The 22,482-nt window shown below is 37.8% G+C and overlaps 1 protein-coding gene across 1 annotated transcript in view; it reads left to right on the top strand.

Moving 5' to 3' along the window:
- Positions 1 to 22,482, top strand: part of Arms (Ankyrin repeat-rich membrane spanning) — a 680,132-nt gene that overhangs the window by 399,843 nt on the left and 257,807 nt on the right. Inside the window, exon 16 of the mRNA XM_090381558.1 lies at positions 6,682 to 7,037. Coding sequence (XP_090237684.1) covers positions 6,682 to 7,037 — 356 coding nt within the window. The remainder of the gene's footprint in view (positions 1 to 6,681; positions 7,038 to 22,482) is intronic.

A 22,482-nucleotide genomic window follows, 5' to 3' on the forward strand; every position in this document is an offset into this window, starting at 1 on the left:
GGTAGAATTTTTTTCGGCCTGGACTATACTTGTTAACAGGAGAGATTGCTTCTACAGCGATGGGATACACTTAAATAGAAAGGGTGCAAGAATATTTGCTGATGCTATTGAGGCAGTGTTAGGTGGGTCGGAAAACTGCTAGCTTGGGGGGAGACAAAGACGAATAGATTAACAGTAGCCACTGGCAGAGGTGAAAGACATTCTTACACTGCTTCTATTGGAATGAGCAGAAGCCTGAAACACAAGATGCAGGATATTTCAGAGACTGCCGGGAATCATTGCCGTACAAGTAAACACATGGGTTGTGTTAGGGTAGCTAAGAATAGAAATAGGTGCATGTATACTTGCGTGTACACCAATGCTAGGAGTTTAGTAAATAAATTTGATGAATTTGAGGTATTGCTCAAAACATCAAAGGCAGATATTGTTGGGATATCAGAGACGTGGTGTCACACAGATATAAGGAATGCAGAACTGGAATTTGGGGAGTACAACGTCTACAGAAAGAATAGACAGGATAGGAAGGGAGGAGGGGTTATGCTATTAGTTAAGAAACACATAAAATCCAACAATGTGAAGCCAGTCAACATCGCTGGACAGTGCAGTGTCGAGTCAGTTTGGTGTGACATAAGCATTGGGAGATCAAAATTGAGAGTAGGAGTGTGCTATAGGCCTAATGACTGTGATGAGTATAATAAGAAAATGTACAGGGAAATAGAGTGGACCAGTAATTCAGAGAGTCTTATAATGGGAGATTTTAATTTCCCACATATTGACTGGAATTTGAGGGCTGGTCACTCACACACTAGCAAGGCTTTTGTGGATTTATTGGATGATTGTTTTCTACATCAGCATGTTAGTGAGGCAACAAGAGGGAGGAATACTCTTGATTTGATTATCAGCAGTGATTCTTCATGCATTAAGAATCTGCAGATAAATGAACCACTAGGTGGCAGTGATCACAGTGTGCTGAAGTGGGATTTACTCAAAGAGGTAACTACCATTAGGGGTAAAGGGAAGGGTTATTGCTTTCGTAAAGGCGATTATGATGGACTGAGACAGTATTTAAATTCTATACAGTGGGACGAACTGATGATGTTACCAACAGCAAATGCAAAATGGGAAGCATTCAAAGAACTTATCTTGGAAGCTACTAGGCTTTACATACCAACTAAGAAATATTGTTCAAGGTTTTGGCCTAAATGGATGTCAGATGAACTAATGAGGCATATGGAGAAGAAACATGCATGGGATACATACAGATTAACACATGAGTACTAAGTTACTAAGGAGGTTAGGCAGGTGAAGGTAGATTACGAGAAATCCTTGGCAAGGGATGCAAAGAAAAACAGCAAAGAGTTCTTTACATATGTAAACTCTAGAAGGAAGGGGATGAATCAGATTGGTCCACTTGATATCGATGGGTCAACTGTTGATGATCCTGCTCAGGTAGCTAACAAATTAAATGAATATTTTGCATCGACATTCACATATGAGGAGTTATTTAGTGAGGGGAAAGTCAGAGGTGTATTCAGCTCTAGCAGTAAGCTAGAGAATCTTGTAATAACTGAGAGTAAAGTGGAGGAGAAATTGTTGAAGATAAGCACAAGAAAGGTAGATGGGATCTATCCGCGGTGGATGGGATCTATCCAGTTATATTAAAGGAGGCAGCAAAGGAAGTAAGCAAACCCTTAGCCATAATTATGAGAACTTCCTTGGACTCAGCGGAGGTACCCACAGACTGGAGATGTGAAAATGTCACCCCAATGCACAAAGGAGGATCAAAGGCTGACACAAGTAATTATAGACCTGTGATTTTAACTTCTGTTCCAGGAAAATTAATGGAGGCACTAGTTAAAGAAGCACTGCAGGATCATTTAGACAAGACTTCAGCTATAGCTCGGACGCAGAATGGTTTTGTTAAGGGGAAGTCATGCCTGACCAATTTGATTGGATACTATGATGCAGTCACAAAGGAACTGGATGCAGGGAATAACTTTGATATTATATACTTGGATCTTAGAAAGGCTTTTGATACTGTTGCACATGGAAGACTGCTGCACAAATTGGAGCAGTGTGGCATTGGAGGCAAATTGCTGCTGTGGATAAAGGGGTGGCTGAGGGGGAGAAGACAGAGAGTGGTAATCAATGGACACTGCTCATCGTGGACTAATGTTATTAGTGGAGTCCCTCAGGGCTCAGTGTTGGGTCCATTATTGTTTTCTGTATTCATAAATGATATTGATGAGGGTATATCAAGCTTAATGTCGAAGTTTGCAGACGATACAAAGGTAGGCAGGGTTGTCAAGGACACTACTGACACTATGCTGCTGCAACAGGATCTGGAAAGGTTGAGCAGATGGGCTGAGAGGTGGCAAATGAAGTTTAACATTGACAAATGTAAAGTACTACACATGGGAAACAGCAATCCCAGAGCAACGTATCAACTCTGTGGTACTACACTGACGTAGAGAATGAAAGCAGTGTGGCATTGGAGGCAGATATGAAGTTCTCTGAGCAGTGCAGACGGGCTGCAAGAGTAGCTCGTGGTGTATTGTCAGTGATATATAGGAATTTTTCTAGCAGGGATAAGGAGGTGATTATTCACTTGTATAAGGCAATGGTCAGGCCACACCTTGAGTTCTGTATACAGGTCTGGAGGCCTCATTTCAAGAAAGATGTAGAGCTCTGTACCCTGATGGTAACTACCATCAGGGTACAGAGAAGGGCAACAAGATTAGTGAATGGAACAAAGGGGTGCTCTTACGAAGAAAGGCTTAAGTTTTGCAAATTACAGTGTCTGGAGGCTAGGCACCAGCCTAGCCTCCAGACACTGTAATTAGAGACACTGCAATATAGAGGTGTATAAGGCCTTGAATGGTTTGAGCATGCTCAGTGCTGATGGGATTCTTCCTCTCGCTCAGAATAATCACCTGAGAGGGCATAAATTCAAATTGAGGAAAGACAGATGTAGGATAGGCGTGCGGAAATTTGCCTTTAGCCGGCGGGTGGTTGGTTGGTGGAACAGACTTCCATCCCGTGTCATGGAAGTTGATAGCCTAAATATGTTTAAGGCTAAGCTGGACAGGTATTTTGAACGAACAGAGGGGTGAAGTGGAAGTGGGGGTTTTTTTTTTTTTTTTTTGGCTGATGCTGCATAAGCTTGCTTTCTTGCATCAAATGCCTCTACTAATGCTAATGGGTTGTTTTAGAGATACTAAGAGTAAGAATAGGTGTATGTATGTATACTTGCATGTACACCAATGCTAAGAGTATAATAAATAAATTTGATGAATTTGAAGTTCTAGTCAAGATATCAAAAGCAGATATTGTTGGGTTATCAGAGAGGTGGTGCCAAACAGAGATAAGGAATGCAGAATTGGAATTTGGGGCATACAATGTTTAGAGGAAGGGTACAAAGGGAGGAGGGGTGATGCTGTTAGTTAAGAAACACACAAAATCCAAGGAAGTACAGCCAATCAACCATGGCTGGACAGTGCAGTGTCGAGTCAGTTTGGTGTGACATAAGCACTGGGAAAGCAAAATTGAGAGTAGGAGTATGATATAGGCCTAATGACTCTGATGAATATAATAAACAGCTGTACAGAGAAATAGAGTGGGACACTAAATCAGTGTCTTATAATGGGGGATTTTAATTTCCCAGATATTAATTGAAATTTGTGGGTTGGTCACTCACACACTAGCAAGGCTTTTGTGAATTTACCGGATGATTGTTTTCTACAGTAGCATATTCGGGAGGCAGCTAGAGGGAGCAATACTCGTGATCTGATTATCAGTAGTGATTCTTCATGCATCAAGAATCTGCAGATAAAGGAACCACTAAGTGGCAGTGATCACAATGTGCTGAAGTGGGATTTTCTCAAAGAGGTAACTACCATCAGGGGTAAAGGGAAGGGTTTTTGCTTTCATAAAGGTGACTATGGTGGTGTGAGATAGTAATTAAATTCTATACGGTGGGAACAACTGATGATGTTACCAGCAGCAAATTAAAAATGGGAAGCATTCAATTAATTAATTAATCTTGGAAGCTACTAGGCTTTTCATACCAACTAAGAAATATTGCGTGGTGCCTCCATAGCCAGGTGGGCAGGAGCAGCAGTGTGTTGCATACGCTTCTTGATTAGACCGGGGTTCGAGCCCGTGACCATCAAATACAGAGGATGCAGAAAGGTCAGGGAGTGACCACAGCATATCTCTGGAGCAATATGGCCTTGGTTGCTAATGCTCCTAAAAACAAAATAACAACAAGAAATATTTTTCAAAGTTTAGACCTAAATAAATGTCAGATGAACTAATGAGTCATGTGGCAGAGAAGAAAAATTCATGGAATACATATAAATTAACAGGTGACACGGAAGCCATGATAGATATAAGCTGATCTGTAACCAAGTTACGAAGGAGATTATGCAGGCAAAGGCAGATTGCGAGAAATCTTTTGCAAAGGATGCAAAGAAAAACAGCAAAGAGTTTTTTACTTATGTAAACTCTAGGAGAAAGGAGATGAATCAAATTGGTCCACTTGATATCGAGAGTTCAACTGTTAATGACGTGATCAGGTAGCTAACAAACTAAACGAGTATTTTGCATCTATATTCACACATGAGGAGTTATTCAGGGAGGGGAATGCCAGAGGTGAATTAAACTCTGGCAGTGAGCTAGATGATTTTGTAATAACTGAGAGCAAAGTGGAGAAGAAATCGTTGAATATAAACATAAGAAAGGCATCTGGGGTGGATGGATCTATCCAGTTATATTAAAGGGGGCTGCAAGTAAACTCTTAATCATAATTATGAGAGCTGCTTTGGATGCAGGGGATGTACCCATGGACTGGAGATGTGAAAATATGACCCCAATTCACAAAGAAGAATCAAAGTGCAACATAAGTAATTACAGACCTTTTAGTTTAACTACTGTTCCAGGAAAATTAATGGAGGCACTGGTTAAAGAAGTACTGCCGGTTCATCTAGAGAAGGCTTCAGTTATAGCTCGGACACAACATGGGTTTGTTAAGGGGAAGACTTGTCTGACCAATTTAATCCCAGGGGCTCACATCTAGTGAGTTATGGGCTTGGCACACCCAGGGTCCTGAGTTGCATATCATCATTCTTCCCTTTCTTCTTCATTCCCTTTTACTTTTCTCTCTCTCACTCAGGGTAACTCGGGAACGTTTTTTTTCCTGGTGCTGGATAAGCCTCCGCCTTCTTTGCACCATGTGGCTATTAATAATAATAATAATAATTTGATTCGATACTGTGATGTGGTCACAAAGGAACTGGTTGCAAAGAATAATTTTGATATCATATATTTGGATCTTAAAAAAGCTTTTGGTACTGTTGCACATGTAAGATAGCTGCAAAAGTGGAGCAGTGTGGCATTGGAGGCAAATTGAATTGCTATCGATAAAGGGATGGTTGAGTGGGAAAAGACAGAGAATGGTAATCAGTAGACACTGCTGTTCGTGGACTAATGTTATTAGTGGCGTCCCCCAGGGTTCAGTTTTGGATCCATTGTTGTTTTCTGTATTTGTTAATAATATTGATGATGGTATATCAGGCTTAATGTCTTAGATTGCAGATGCTATGAAGGTCGGTAGTGTTGTTAATGACTCTGATGACAGTATGCTGCTGCAACAGGATCTAAAAAAAATGGAGTAGATGGGCTGAGAGGTGGTAACTGAAGTTTAACATTGACTAATGTAAAGTATTTCATATGGGAAGCAGTAACCCCAGAGTAATGTATCAACTGTGTGGTACTATACTCATAGTGGTAAAGAATTAAAAAAGGACCTGGTGGTAATTGTGCAGGCAGATATGAAGTTTTCTGAGCAGTGTAGATGGTCTCCAAGAGTTGCTCATGGTATCTTGTCAGTGTTATACAAGAATTTTTCTAGCAGGGATAAGGAAGTGATTATCACCTTGTATAAGGCAATTGTCAGGCCACACCTTGAGTATTGTATACAGGTCTGGAGGCCTCATTTTAAGAAGGATGTAGAGCTGCTGGAATGAGTACAGAGGAGGGCAAAATGAATTGTGAATGGAACAAAGGGTTGCTCTTACAAAAAAAGGCTTAAATTTTGCAAATTACAGTGTCTGGAGACTAGGCACCTGCGAGGTGATCTGATTGAGGTGTATAAAGCCTTGAATGGTTTGAGCATACTCAATACTGATGGGATCCTTCCTCTTGCTCAGAATAATTGCCCGAGAGGGCATAAATTCAAATTGAGGAAAGACAGTTTTAGGATAGATGTGTGAAAGTTTGCCTTTAACCAGCGGGTTGATTGTCGGAACAAATTTCCATCTGTCGTTGTAGAAGTTGATAGTTTATGTAGATTCAAGGCAGAACTAGACAGACATTTGGAGCGAATGGATGGGTAAAATGAGATGTTTTTTTTTTTTTTGGCTGATGCTATAAGCTTGCTTTCTTGCATCACGTGCCTTTACTAATGCTAATATAAGTTGCTATCTTAAAATCACAATAAAACAAATTATTTAGGAGTACAGGTGATGGATCCAAAGAACTGTTCTTCAAAACTGAAGATAGCAGCCCTTATGTTTCCCATTGTTTATTTATTATGGAACAGATTTGTAAATTGATTAAATTTATTTCATGCAATGTTTCTTTTCACAGTACTTAATACTCTTTAATTTATTTGAATTATAGTATCTGCCCAGAAATGGAAATGGAGACGATTATGCTGCATCCCAAACTTTATCATTGCATTGGTAGTAGTAGTCTGTGTTTTAGTTGGGCTCATTCTGCTGATTGTGTCAGAAGTAGATGAAAGATATCCTAGAGAAGTTGAAAAGAGCACTGTTATTCGCCCTGTTCTCATTGCAATGGCATGCATAGTTGGTGTAGTATTCTTATCAAATTTTTACACTTGGGTGCGCATGGTTGTGGCATTAGTGGTTTCACATCATCGACGTGTGCAACATAATTTGGTTCACATTGATGCAACACATACGATGGGATATCTCCAGGCTCTACAATCTGAAGTGGAAACACTTTCATCTATGGTAAGTTGTATAAAATATTTACAAATTTAATATTAGTATTTGTAATGTAATACAATGAAGCAAAACTTACACAGCATCCAGCAAAAATAAATAAATAAATAAATATATAAATAATTTGTTTGTTCCTGCTGATAATTTGGCCAAATATTTCAATTTATACAAATTGCCCTTTCACACATTAGGTAGAAACTTATTCCAACAATCACTCACTCTCTGGGTGATTGCAAGTTTCCATATATCTGTTTTGCAACAATCCTTATATAATTTAAATTGATGCTTCCCTTTATGTTTTTCATCCAAGAAAGAGTACAGTTGATAAAGTTAATTTACTGAATCCTGTTATATACATTTCAGTTAAGTCATCATACAGATGCCTAGTTTTCAGAGCTCACAGTATATAAAATCCCAGTCTGTCTTAGTAAGAATATCCTTTTGTATCATCAAACAATCTTGTTGCTTTTTCTCTGCATCTTTCCACCAGATCTATGTCCACTTAAAACGAGGTTTCCAAACCTGTGAATATTGTGTACAGTATTCTAACTGTGGCCTAACCATTGACTTATACATTAGGATTAATTACCCCTTTATCCCTAATGGCAAAGTTCCTGTATATAATTCCAGAAGTTTGTTTTAACTGCTCAGAGAACTTCATCTTAGACTGCTCATTTACCTCAGTTCTTGTTCTTTATAAGTAGTTGATAAATCAACCACTACCTCATGTTTGTTGTTACTCAAATTGTATGTTCTTCCAAGATTGCTGTTACCTAAATGCAATACCTTGCATTTATCTTTGACCTGCCTTCTATTTGGGCTGTGGTGGTTACTGTTGCTGTGCTTTCTTCTGCAGTTTTCCTGTAAAGATTGAAAGATGCAATAAAGGATTTAACCTTTCACATTCCAGAATTATTTTCATTGTCTTCCCTTTGGATTTGCATTAGCTAATATATAAAACTGCATGATAAGGCATTTTATAAACTCTCTAGACATCTTAAATGTTAATTATATGAATCTAGTGTGTAGTATTTTTTGAAACTTTCAAAATACTATAATCTCTGTTTTCAGGAGTATGTCTCACAATACCGAATTTCTTTTCTCCCACTTCTGTCACTATGTACCGTACAGTCCTTATTTGATTCTCATCTTTCTTACAAGATGAGGACAGATGTTGAATCTGTCTTCTGCATCTGATCTCTGAGTCCTTTTTTTATGAAGAATGTTCTCATTTTGGACATCTCCTACTAGTTGAACAAGCAACTTATTTAGAAACTGCTTGTGATAAAGGTTCTTTTGAGATGAATCTGCCACTTTCCATCAAGGGGAAACATTTCATAGTTGAGTCCTCTAAAGTTAGAAAATCAACCTTCTCTGCCATTTCGTTGATTTCTCTCCCAAATGAATAACTAACGTTTAACAGATCCCTTGAGGTGACGTCAAGCCTGGTCTTATCAAGTCATAGTAGGCTTTCCAAAATATGACATAATAGCCGACACATAACTTGTTTATAGTCAGTTAAAATAAACATACAGAAGTCCACTTTTGTTGGCTATTTAGGGTTATAACATTTGAATGAAATTCTCTCTTTGAAACAACAATGATTTCATCTAATACAATAATTCTTCCCAGAACAAAATATTCACGAAAGTTGGCATTCAGATCATCAAAAATATTTTAAATTTAGATCCCCTGTTTTGAATTCCTTTTTGTTTTCTGTTTTATTAGGGGGGGGGGGGTCAGAGATATAACATCTTTAGAAATCTCTTCCTACCCAGTCCATTCTTAAAAAATATTACCCCTCTTAAGACTAGTATTCCTGTATATATTAGTTTTTTCATTTAGTCCCATCCCATGTTAACACCAGAAAATGCTTTTAGTTCAGTCAAATTCTAAATCATAAAGTTTTAACAGGTTCTCAGTTTCTCCATCTGAAAGGCTTCTATGAGATGATGATATCATGCCTAACTACTTCTTCCAATACAGAGTACAGGCGGGCCTCGATTAACGCGATTAATTCGTCTCGCGAGCGCATCGCGCAAAACGGAAACGCGTTAATCGAATATCATAACCAATAGGAAAAATTATAATTGGTACTTGACCTTCTGGAATGTCCATAAAGAATTTTAAATAACTTTTAAATAATACCTTTTAAATAACTTTTTAACTGCATGCCATGTAAAAGATAATAAAAATTATAGAATTAAATGTTTATTGTTCAAATTATATAATGGAGAAACTAACTATTTGCTACAGAAATATTTGAACACAGTCGTTTGAACAGTTTTGGCTTTTTTTTTCATCATACAATTTCCGATAGCCGACAACAAGCTTCTCTAGGCCCTGGCGAAATAACATGCTTCTTTCGATGTTAGGATCAACATCCATTACCTTTTGTTTAAGGTTCTCTGCGATACGAAAGATTTCGCCTAGTTCTTTTACCATTTTTACCGTTATCTCCTTTGAGGTAACATTTTCATCTGGCTCACACTCTTTTTCTTCAGCTTCTTCGTGCGCACGCTGTTGCTCTATTTGAAGGAGATCATTGTCACTTAGCTGTTCTAAATGCGAATTCAGTGATTCTCGAACGTTAGCCGCATCCAAGCCTTTGAAACCAAGTTCATTACCAATATTAGTTATGTCTTCAATAACTTTTTGAACTGCATCTTTGAAGCAAGTAAAATCGTTTGCGCGGGGTAAAAGATGCTTCCAAACTGCTCTCATATTGCTGGCTGTCACTTCTTCCCATGCTGCATGAATGTTTTCAATGGCCAATCGTATGTTATATTTTTTCCAAAATTCTGGTACAGAAATTGCATTATCTCCTGTTATAGCTTCAAGTGCCTGTGCAAAGGTTCTGCGGAGATAGTAAGTCTTGAAAGTTGCAATCGTCCCCTGGTCCATGGGTTGCAATAACGAAGTCGTATTCGCCGGTAAAAAAACAACTTTCACATTTTCATTTAAGTCACCAAGTGCAGAAGGATGTCTAGGTGCCTTATCTAAAAGCAACAGAGCTTTAAAAGTAAGATTATTTTTCTTGCAATAGGCTTCAACTGTTGGACAGAAATAAGACGTAAACCAGTCTTCAAATAGGGGTTTGGTCATCCATGCTTTTTTATTTGAACGAAAAAGGACTGGAAGAGTGCGATGGCTGTATCCTTTTAAAGCCCTAGGATTTTGTGCACGGTACACAAGCATGGGTTTCAATTTAAAATCACCTTCAGCATTACCACCTAATAAAAGTGTTAGTCGATCTTTTGAGACTTTATACCCAGGTTGTGATGCTTCATTTGCAGCCAAATAAGTTTTAGTTGGCATCCGTTTCCAAAATACGCCCGTTTCGTCTACATTAAATATTTGCCGATCGTCGTATTCAGCATCCTGAATGATTTTTTGCAATTCTGCAGGAAATTTGGCTGCAGCATCTTCATCAGCACTAGCAGCTTCCCCTGTTACTTTAACATTATGCAGTCGTGCTCGATTTTTGAAACGTCCAAACCTCCCTGAACTAGCAACAAACATTTCAGTCTCCCCTTGATATTTTGTTTCTTTGAGCTTAATAAAAAGGTTAATAGCTTTGCTCTGAATATTGTCCTTAGATAATGGAATTCTTTTTTGATTGCAATCTTCTATCCAAATTGATAAAAGACTTTCCATTTCAATCATTATTAGAGTTCTGTTTCTGGTATTTTGTAAGACAAAAGAAGATGATGAAACTTTACCTTTCTCTTTATATTCGTTCTTACAGCTCAAGATAGTTCATACGGTAGACTCACTGTATCCTAGATCTCTTATGATTTTCGCATGGTTTGCACCACGTTCATGTTTTTTAATAACTTCAAGTTTATCAGCTAAAGTAATAACTTTTCGTTTTTTTTTTTATTACAATCACGTTGTTTTTCACTCTTTCTTTTATCCATAATTAACAGGGGTAGAAATTTAGAATTTTTAAATACGTCTGCACGTGACTTTATTAGGTGGAAACAAACGAGTAACACTTCTACTTAGTTGATGGAACACACTGAGGCGGGAAGCGGACAAACGCTTGTTTATTGGCAGTCAGACATTTAGTGCGCGATTCGAATCTTTTTCAACTATCAGAAATAAAAGATTGCGTTAACTGGAAATTTGAATCACGTAAAGTAAAAAGTGGTATCATTTTTTCTAATCGCGGTAACTGAAAACCGTGTTAATCGAACTCGCGTTAAGCGAGGCCTGCCTGTATAAGATACAGTGTGACTTATAAAATGAAGAAAAACAACTTGCACCTGCTGAATTAGTCTAGTTTTCCGTATTGCTGATATGAAGTGTAAATAGATAGTATTATAATAATTATACCAGCACAGTGGGAAAAAAAATTTCATAATTGGCCAGCAACCATCATGGTTGGCGTGACAAGAGATGGGAAGTGGAATTTTATGATGTTGTGGCAACAAAGGGTTACACTTCATGTGCGATTTTTCAGCCCCCCATCAGTCTATTTGATTTTCCATTTAGGAAATCCATACCATTAGCATTAGCTAATGAGGCATATGATGCAAGAAAGCAAGCTTATACAGTATCAGCCAAAAAAAAATAAAACCTTTCCCATTTTACCCATCCGGTCGCTCCAAATGTTTAGCTAGTTCAGCCTTAAATTTATTTAAGCTATCAACTTCCACAACAACAGGTGAAAGTCTGTTTCAGCAATCAACTACCCGCTGGCTAAAGGCAAACTTCCGCACAGCTATTCTACAACTGTCTTTCTTCAATTTGAATCTGTGCTCCCTCAGGTTCTTAATCTGAGCAAGCGGAAGTATCCTGTCAACATTGCGCCTGCTCAAACCATTCGAGGCCTTATACACCTTGATCAGATCACCTCGCCGGTGCCTAGTCTCCAGATGCTGCAACTTGCAGAACTTAAACTTTTCTTCATAAACACACCCCTTTGTTCCTCTCACCAGTCCTGTTGCCCTTCTCTGCACCCGTTCTTGCAACTCTACATTCTTCCTAAAATGAGGCCTCCAGACCTGTATACAGTACTCAAGGTGTGGCCTGACCATTGCCTTATACAAAGGGATAATCATGTCCTTGTCTCTGCTAGCAAAATTCCTATATATATCATCAATAAAACTGCATGACCTGCTCTGGCAACCAGTCTGCACTGCTCAGAGAACTTAATATCTGACTGCACAATTACCCTCAGGTCTTTTCATTCTCCACCTCCCTGAGTGTATTAACACATAGTTGGTATGTTTCTCTTGGGTTACTGCTACCCATATGGAGTAATTTGCATTTTTCAATGTTAAACTTCAGTTGCCACTTCTCAGCCCATCTGCCTAGCTTTTCTAGATCCTATTACCAACCTTTGTATCACGTGCAAACTTAGTCTGATATACCTTCATTGATATCATTGATAAATACACAAAACAACAATGGGCCCAACACCGAACCCTTTGGGACTCTGCTAATAACATTAGTCCACATAGAGCAGTGTCCATTTATTACCATTCTCTGCCATTTCCCACTCAACCATCCCTTTATCCATTGCAGTAACTTACCCTTAATGCCATACTGCTCCAATTTGTACAGCAGTCTTCCATGTGCAACAGTATCAAAAGCTTTCCTGAAATCCAAGTATATATCAAAATTATTTTTTGCATCCAGTTCCTTTGGGACCATATCGTAGTATCTAATCAAATTGGTCAGACAAGACTTCCCCTTAACAAACCCATGCTGTGTCTGAGCTATTACTGCTGTCTTGTCTAGGTGATCCTGTATCACCTCTTTAACCAGTGAATCCATTATTTTCTCTGGAACAGAAGTTAAACTAACAGGTCTATACTTATTTATATCACCCTTTGAATCCCCTTTGTGAATTGGGGATACATTTTCACATCTCCATATCAGGGGAGGTCCCCATGACAACACATTCTGCTTTGGAGGTTGCTGTTGTGTTTCCTGATGCACAGGAGTGTGCTCTGGTGTTGAGTTGATCAGCTTGATGGGCCTCTCATATTAATTTCTTCAAGGACATTTATCCTACACCTGAAACTTGCATCATAGATCCCCATCAGAACACTGAGTTGGCGCCTAATTTCTTCACAGTCTCTGCACCTAGCACACACACACAAAGACATTCTCCTTGACTCGATCATGTCATGTCATGTCATGTTCTAGACAGGTCTGCAAACATTTCATATTTTGCGCATTGTTTTAAATTGTGATGTGTTGGAGAATTCACCCCCTTCGGTTCTCCCGCAAGCCACAGCACTCTGGCTATTCTTGAATGCTGCTTTGCTGCTCTAGTCTAGGTCATGATTCCGTTAAGTATAATTTAATTAACAGTGAACTTTACTAAGATTAATAAATTTTACTGATTAATTGATAATACTATACTAATCTAACATAGATCTCTTCCGTATCGTATAACAATGGTGGCAAGTTATGAATGTAAAATCTACGGACACTAAGTATTAACTTTCAGAATTGCTATCTAAATTCAAAAATAAACCACAGAGCTTGGCTAGAACTATAAAGCTACTTATAGAAAATAATTTAGTATAACAATTAAGTCAATAAAATGACTAAATATAAATGAAAACTTGGCATTCGCCGGAGCTGCAAAAATCTTGGTATATGTGGTGATGACCTCCTTTATTGCTCAATGATTGCCTTGTGGCTCAACTTCAGTCAAGGTGATTAGTATTAGTATTAGTAACAGCCGCATGGTGCAAGAAAGCCTATGGCTTATGCTGCACCAGCCAAAAAAAAAAAAATCCGAACAAAACAATGATAAAAACAAAAAAAAATAAATAAAAAAAAATAAATAAATAAAATAAATAACTAAATAATAATGATTAATAAATTTAAAAAAATAAAATAAAAAATAAATAAAAAGGAAATTAAACCTATCATCCTATGCACTTCCCTTACACGAAAGTACTATCCAGATGACCTTTGAATTTTCCCAAACTGTTGGCCTCTACCACCCATGAAGGCAACTTATTCCAGTAATTTATAACTCGCTGGCTAAAATAAAACTTCCTGCAGTCCAATCTAAACATTCCCCCCCCCCGTAACTTGAATTTATGTCCCCTAGTTCTAGCATCATTTATAATCTTGAAAATTTTGTACTCATTCATTTTACTGATGCCTCTCAGAGCCTTAGCATTAGCATTAGCATTAGTAGAGGCATACGATGCAAGAAAGCAAGCTTATTCAGCATCAGCCCAAAAAAAAAAAAAAAAAAAAAACCCTCTCCCATTTCACCCCTCCATTCGTTCGAAATACCTGTCCAGTTGAGCTTTAAATTTGTTTAGGCTATCAACTTCAACAACAAGTGATGGAAGTCGGTTCCACCAACCAACCACCCGCTGGCCAAAGGCAAATTTCCGCACATCTATCCGACATCCGTCCTTCCTCAATTTGAATTTATGCCCTCTGAGGTGATTATTCTGAGAAAGATGAAGAATCCCATTGGCATTGAGCATGCTCAAACCATTCAAGGCCTTATACACCTCTATCAGATCACCTCGCCGGTGCCTAGTCTCCAGACTCTGTAATTTGCAAAACTTAAGCCTTTCTTCGTAAGAGCAACCCTTTGTTCCATTTACTAATCTTGTTGCCCTTCTCTGTACCCGTTCCAGCAGCTCTACATCCTTCTTGAAATGAGGCCTCCAGACCTGTATACAGTACTCAAGATGTGGCCTAACCATTGCCTTATACAAGGGAATAATCACCTCCTTATCCCTGCTAGAAAAATTCCTGTATATCATTGACAAGACACCATGAGCTACTCTTGCAGCTCGTCTGCACTGCTCAGAGAACTTCATATCTCCCTGCACAATTACCCCCAGGTCCTTTTCATTCTCCACCACTGTCAGTGTGGTACCGCAGAGTTGATACGTTGCTCTGGAGTTACTGTTTCCCATATGCAGTACTTTACATTTGTCAATGTTAAACTTCATTTGCCACCTCTCAGCCCATCTGTTCAACCTTTCCAGATCCTGTTGCAGCAGCATAGCGTCAGTAGTGTCCTTGACGACCCTGCCAACCTTTGTATCATCTGCAAACTTCGACATTAAACTTGATATCCCATCATCAATATCATTCATAAACACCGAAAACAACAACGGACCCAACACTGAACCTTGAGGAACTCCACTAATAACATTAGTCCACGTTGAGCAGTGTCCATTGATTACCACTCTCTGTCTTCTGCCACTCAACCATCCCCTTATCCATAGCAGCAATTTGCCTCCAATGCCACACTGCTCCAATTTGTGCAGCAGTCTTCCATGTGCAACAGTATCAAAAGCCTTTCTAAGATCCAAATATATAATATCAAAGTTATTCCCTGCATCCAGTTCTTTTGTGACTACATCATAGTATCCAATCAAATTGGTCAGGCAAGACCTGCCCTTAACAAAACCATGCTGCGTCTGAGCTATAACTGAATTCTTGTCTAGATGATCCTGCAGTGCTTCTTTAACCAGTGCCTCCATTAATTTACCTGGAACAGAAGTTAAACTAACAGGTCTATAATTACTTGTGTCAGCCTTTGATCCTCCTTTGTGAATTGGGGTTACATTTGCACATCTCCAGTCTATGGGTACCTCCCCTGAGTCCAAAGAAGCTCTCATAATTATGGCTAGGGGTTTGCATACTTCCTTTGCTGCCTCCTTTAATATAACTGGATAGATCCCATCCACCCCAGGTGCCTTTTTTATGTTTATCCTCAACAATCTCTCCTCCACTTTCCTCTCAGTTATTACAAAATCATCCAGCTCACTGCCAATGTTTACTTTACCTACATCATTCTCCTTCCTGAATAACTCCTCATGCGTGAATGTAGATGCAAAATACTCGTTTAGATTGTTAGCCACCTGAGCAGGATCCTCAACTGTTGAACCATCAATATCCAGTGGACCAATCTGATTCATCCCTTTCCTTCTCGAGTTCAAGTATGTAAAGAACTCTTTTCTGTTTTTCTTTGCATCCTTTGCCAAGGATTTTTCGTAGTCTGCCTTTGCCTGCCTAATCTCCTTTGTGACTTGGTTACAGACCAACTTATATCTATCATAGGCTTCCATGTCACCCATTAATTTATATGTATCCCATGCATTTTTCTTCTCTGCCACATGTCTCATTAGTTCATCTGACAACCATTTAGGCCTAAACCTTGAACAATATTTCTTAGTTGGTATGTAAAGCCTGGTAGCCTCCAAGATTAGTTCCTTGAATGCTTCCCATTTTGAGTTTGCTGTTGGTAACATCATCAGTTGGTCCCACTGTATAGAATTTAAATACTGTCTCAGACCATCATAGTCGCCTTTACGAAAACAAAAACCCTTCCCTTTACCTCTGATGGTAGTTACCTCCTTGAGTAAATCCCACTTCAACACACTGTGATCACTGCCACCTAGTGGTTCATTTATCTGCAGGTTCTTAATGCATGAAGAGTCACTACTGATAATCAGATCAAGAGTATTGCTCCCTCTTGTTGCCTCACGAACATGCTGGTGTAGAAAACAATCATCCAATAAATCCACAAAAGCCTTGCTAGTGTGCGAGTGACCAACCCACAAATTCCAGTCAATATCTGGGAAATTAAAATCCCCCATTATAAGACTCTCTGATTTACTGGCCCACTCTATTTCCCTGTACAATATCTTATTATACTCATCAGAGTCATTAGGCCTATAGCACACTCCTACTCTCAATTTTGATTTCCCTATGCTTATGTCACACCAAACTGATTCGGCACTGCCCTGTCCATCGATGTCGACTGGCTTCACTTCCTTGGACTTTATGTGTTTCTTAATTAATAGCATAACCCCTCCTCCCCTCCTGTCCTGTCTATCCTTTCTATACACATTGTATTCCCCAAATTCCAGTTCCGCATTACTTATATCTGTGTGACACCACGTCTCTGATATCCCAACAATATCTGCCTTTGATGTTTTGAGCAATACCTCAAATTCATCAAATTTATTTACCAAACTCCTAGCATTGGTGTACACGCAGGTATACATGCACCTGTTTCTATTCTTAGCTACCCTAACACAACCCATGTGTTTACTTGTAACGCAATGACTACCAGCAGTCTCTGAAATATCCTGCATCTTGTTTTTCAGACTTCTGCTCATTTCAATAGAAGCAGTGCAAGAATCACTTCCACCTCTGCCAGTGGCTACTGTTAATCTATTAGTCCTTGTATCCCCCCCCAACTAGCAGTTTTCCGACCCAACTAACACTGCCTCGACAGCATCAGCAAAAATTCTTGCACCCTTTCTATTTAAGTGTATCCCATCCCTGTAGAAGCAATCTCTCCTGTTAACAAGTACAGTCCAGGCTGAAAAAAATTCTACCCCTTGAGCCTTGCACAATCCCTCCAGGGCCGAATTGATCGACAAGGCTCTCATCATATACTCCCTCCTATCGTGTCTGGGCAGAATTGCAGACACTTTCAAGTTCAACCCTAATTCACGGCTTTTTTTCAGCAGTGACCTGTACTTGCTAAGTAATTCCGCCGGTCTCCTACTCTTAATATCATTCGTGCCAACGTGTACAACTATATCACCTTTTGTGCCCTTAAAAGATGATATCCGCTCTACAATGTCATCAACCTTTGCCCCTGGCAGACATACCCTGGTCCTATTCCACCTATCCTTTTTACAAAGCATGTTCCCCGTTTCCCTGACAATAGAGTCACCAACAACTACTAGTTCCTGTGGGACCAGCGCATTCTGCCTAGGGGGCTGCTTCTGTGTTGCCTGATGACCAAGTGCAAGCTCTGGCGTTGATGTGGGCAGCTGAGAGCTTGATGGGCCCCTCAATTTATTTCCTTCGAGGGCATCCACCCTGTCCTTCAAGCTCTCATAAAGGCCCATAACAACGCTGAGTTGTCGCCTGATTTCCTTGCACTCCTTACATCGTGCACACACAAAGACATCCCCCTTGGCAGTATCATGTCCCGTACCCAACTGCTCCGCAAACATCAAGCAAACAGTGCATTTTAATAGACTGTGATTCAGAGGGCAACTGGCCCCCTCAGTTCTCCCCTGAACCACAGCACTCCCATTAGCTTGAGCCTTTTGCTTTGCTGCTCTGGTTAGAGTCATGATTCCAATGTAATTCAATAAAATTTAAAACAAAAATTAAATCCTTAAGTTATATTATATATATATATATATATATGGATATAGAAAATTATTTTAATGTTATGTGCAAATCTTTAATTTAACTTATGCTAATAATGAAAATACCGTGTACCCTGGGAGCGATGTATGTTGAATAAAGGGGGGGAAGAACGGAAAAGAGTAACGTTATAAACAAAGTGCGAATTTTGAAAAATGTAAAATTTGAAAAGAACGAAAATAGAAATAGCAGATTATTGAAAAGAACGACCAAAGTAGAAATAGCATTGCAGTATCTTTCATAATTTCTGTGTCATCTTCAGAGGTCATCCACCTAAATTATGAAAAAGAACAGCAATACTCTTACTTCTGTTTCTGACATGTTCTGTATGTCAAAAAAAAAAAAAAAAAAAAACACGTGTACGCGGACACGTTGTAAAAAATAATTTAGAATATAAATTTTGAAAAAATAAAATACAAGTTAAGCAAAAATATTATTCCAAAGTATAACATACAGAACATGGATGACCTTACAGAAGTAAGTAACCCGCCAAAAAGAGAAGACAAAGGAAGCGAGTGTCCGATTGACAAGAATGACAAGAATGTCAATAACTTACCGCTACGTGACCGGTCGACAAAAAAGAAAGAGCCGGAGGCTAAACAGTGTATATATGTGAAGAAACGCTAGCGGCACCTAGCGTTAGACGAATTTTGGTGTATGTATATTTTGTAATTTACGTAAGCGGTGGAGCTACGCTAGGTTCAAGTTAAGTACATGATACTCAAACTTTCGGGATAGCAAAGAAATATAATTGCTTACAAAGTAGCAGTAGAGTAGCTAAACTTTGTTAAGGCGAAAAATTATGATTTGGTATAGTGAGAAAAATAGTACTCTGATATTGCTTTCGTTACACTAATCGCTCACAGAGTATAAAATGTAGAATTTAGTAAAGCAAAAAGATGATGAAATTAGGGATATAAAGTTGGGCTAGGGTAGTTCGGGGTTGCAAACCCGTTCCTATAGTTAGGACCCTGAACGACTGTCCGAGAGTAGGTGCACCATGTACTTAAGTCAGTTGTGTTAAAGTGTAAGATATATATAAGTTACAATTAACAAATAAATAGATAAATAAATCAAGATATAATCAAAATTAATTACAAGATAATTACAAGGTAATACACTATGTTAGACCAATCGGTGGGTACAAGTTTTCCAGACCGTAAGACACCAAAGAGGCCTAGTGTATTGTATTTACACTATTTACAAACTTGATGCGTATGGGAGTAATTATTAGTTATAAACTAATAATGCTGTTTATATTGATATCTATTAAGTTTTTGTGCCTTAATATGTTAAGGGCTTTATTGATATGATGACGCAGGTATTTAATAGGAAAAAGATTTCTGGTCAGTTTACTGTACAATGATCTGATGTTATCAATAACTGTTGTTTTGTCGCTGCATATCGTTGCAATTCTGATGCATTGTGCTAAGATAACGTTAGCATGTACCTGTTTGGAAATATTGGAATTCCATTGTGTATAGTTTACTATGCTAAAGTTGAAAGCTTCACGTTTGTTGTACAAATTGATGGAGGCTATACCATTTTTTATATTGATGTCTAGATCCAAAAATTGGGCTGCTGTGTCAGAATTGTTAGTTCTTTCTAGTACAAGTTCGCTAGGGTATAGATGTGCATAATCCTGGATGAAATTCGGGCAGTTAATTACTATGAGGTCATCTATATATCTAAATAGTATTAGTTCCTGTGGAAATGAGGTTTCTGACCAGTATAGATATAGGTTGGCTATTATGCATGAGGCTGGGCTGCCCATAGGTGTTCCATTGGTTTGGTGATATACTGTATCGCCATCATATATGAAATTATTGGAAATACATAAATTAAGTATGTTGTTCCAGTAATAGGTGTTGCAGGAAATAAAATTCTTATGTTTATCATATATATCTTTGAGTACCAATTTGAGATTGGTTTGATTGATACTGGTAAATAGGCTATGGAAATCAAAGGTTTGAATATTATTGACTGTATTACTTTGCAAAAATTTTAATACAGGTTGGTTGTTGCCTATGATTTTGCTGTTATGTATCTTATTCATCAGTGGTTGCAGTAGTCGTTCAAGTGTTTTTCCTGATTTGTGTACATAACTATTTTTGCATGAGGTTATGAATCTGAAGCCTGTTGGTTTTTTATGAAATTTAGGAATGAAGTAGATGTAAGGTAAGCAGTAATTATTTAAGTTGAGCTTTAGTTTTTTGTTGAAGGCCATTAGTTTTTTTGTAATGATATTACATGTACTGGAAATAGGTTTGTAGGTATTGCTTGAGTTAAGTTCATTAGTTAAAGTATATGTATAAAAATATTTGCAAATGAATGCAAAATTATTGGCTGCTTTATCTACCGGTGTGATTACGAAGTTTTTGTGAAAATCTAGCAGTTTTTGTTTTAATGCAGTCAAGTTATAGTATGTGCCCTGATAATATAAATTTGAACTCTGTAATGCATATTTATGTTTGAATAGGGCGAATGTATGGCTAATCCACATATGGTATGCTTCTATAGGCGTGTTATTTTTGTAGGCTAGATGGAAGCAGTAGTTTAACAGGTCTTGATATAGCTGCTTATTGAAGTTGGTTATGTTTATTTTGGTGGGCGGCCTGAATTTGAATCCTTGTGATAGTACATGTCTTAGCATTGGGTCCGTAACTATGTTTAGATTTCCTGTAATGATGTGTCCATAGTCTGGATCAATATATTGCTGCATGTTGGTTTGTTGACAAACGCAGTTATTGGTGTCTGTTATATGTGATGTTAAACTGGTAGCTATAGATTTGTAGTTGCAAGCTAATAATCCAAAGGGTTTATTATACTTATATCTTACTTTAATATGACTGGGACTAGTATTTGGAAGTAGATGATTATGCTGATTTACAATTTTACTGATATTTATGTTATCCATGATATGGTTGTTGAAGTTCAAAATAATAATAGAATCTTTATCATGTGTTGTCGAGCTTATGTTTTTAAGATTAAATTTACAAATATCATTTATTATATGAAAGAGATGTTTGGATTCGAATTTGAAAGTGCGTATGAATTTGTGCAATGCTTTCAGTATACTGTGTTTAGTACTGAAAAGTAAATTATGTATATCATTTACATTTATAATGTTCTTATCCCAGTTTTTAAGTGTGACTTCGAAATCACCTAAAATATTACTGTGTTTGTTGCTAGTATTTTTAGATTTATGAGTACGTTTGCGAGGGTTCCTATGGAACTTTATTATATTAAATTTGTCATATATACAACAATCTGCTAAGTTATTGGTAATAATTTTATGGTTGAATTTATTATTTAGACCATATGGGTATAATGTTTTTAATTTTAACATAAATATTTCCTCTTGTTTAGTTCTAATATTAGCGTTATTAATCTGTGCTAATATGGATATGTATATATTGTTGAAGTTGTGAGATTGAAAATGCATATATTCTATTTCTTGTTCTATATTGTTAATATTTCTTTTTAAGTAGTTATTGATGTCAGATCTATGCTGATTAATTCTTACGTGTAGCTTATTGCTGGTTTGTCCGACGTATTTTATATTACATGTTTTGCAGGTTATGAGGTATATAACATTACTAGTTTTACAAAAAGTAGGTTTTGATGCATCATTTGTAATATGTTGCGGGTGTATGCAGGGACAGGTTAAACAAAGTTTATTCTTGCAGGTGTTAAATTTAAGTATATGGATCCCATATTTATCTAAGTTAGAAGCATTATATGCTGATGTGCTCTGACTTGTGTGTGTTAAATGTGTATGTTCAGAGTTACATTCGTGTTTCGGAGTACAGTACAGAGCATGTGTACCCGGGGTCAAGTTTATCCTACTCTGCCCATGTAGTATTTTGTCAAAGTTACCTGATTCCATTCATATAAATTGCATAAAAATTACATTAAAATTAAAATTTTAAGTTACAATAATAATTAAAAGGACAACAAAATAAATAAAGTGTATGCGCAACCAGAAGTAAACTGTATTTTCAATATCGGGATAAGAAGGTGAATATATTGCAAGTGAAAATCGAATAGAAATATAAAAAATGTAAGTGAAGGTGTATATAAGCTGTTCTAGGCGGCGTGAGCTGTTCTAGGCGGCGTGAGCTCAACATATTAAGGCACAAAAACTTAATAGATATCAATATAAACAGCATTATTAGTTTATAACTAATAATTACTCCCATACGCATCAAGTTTGTAAATAGTGTAAATACAATACACTAGGCCTCTTTGGTGTCTTACGGTCTGGAAAACT

This window comes from Mastigoproctus giganteus, chromosome 9, assembly GCF_048544385.1.
Source record: "Mastigoproctus giganteus isolate SK-2022 chromosome 9, ASM4854438v1, whole genome shotgun sequence".
Classification (NCBI taxonomy): domain Eukaryota; kingdom Metazoa; phylum Arthropoda; class Arachnida; order Uropygi; family Thelyphonidae; genus Mastigoproctus; species Mastigoproctus giganteus.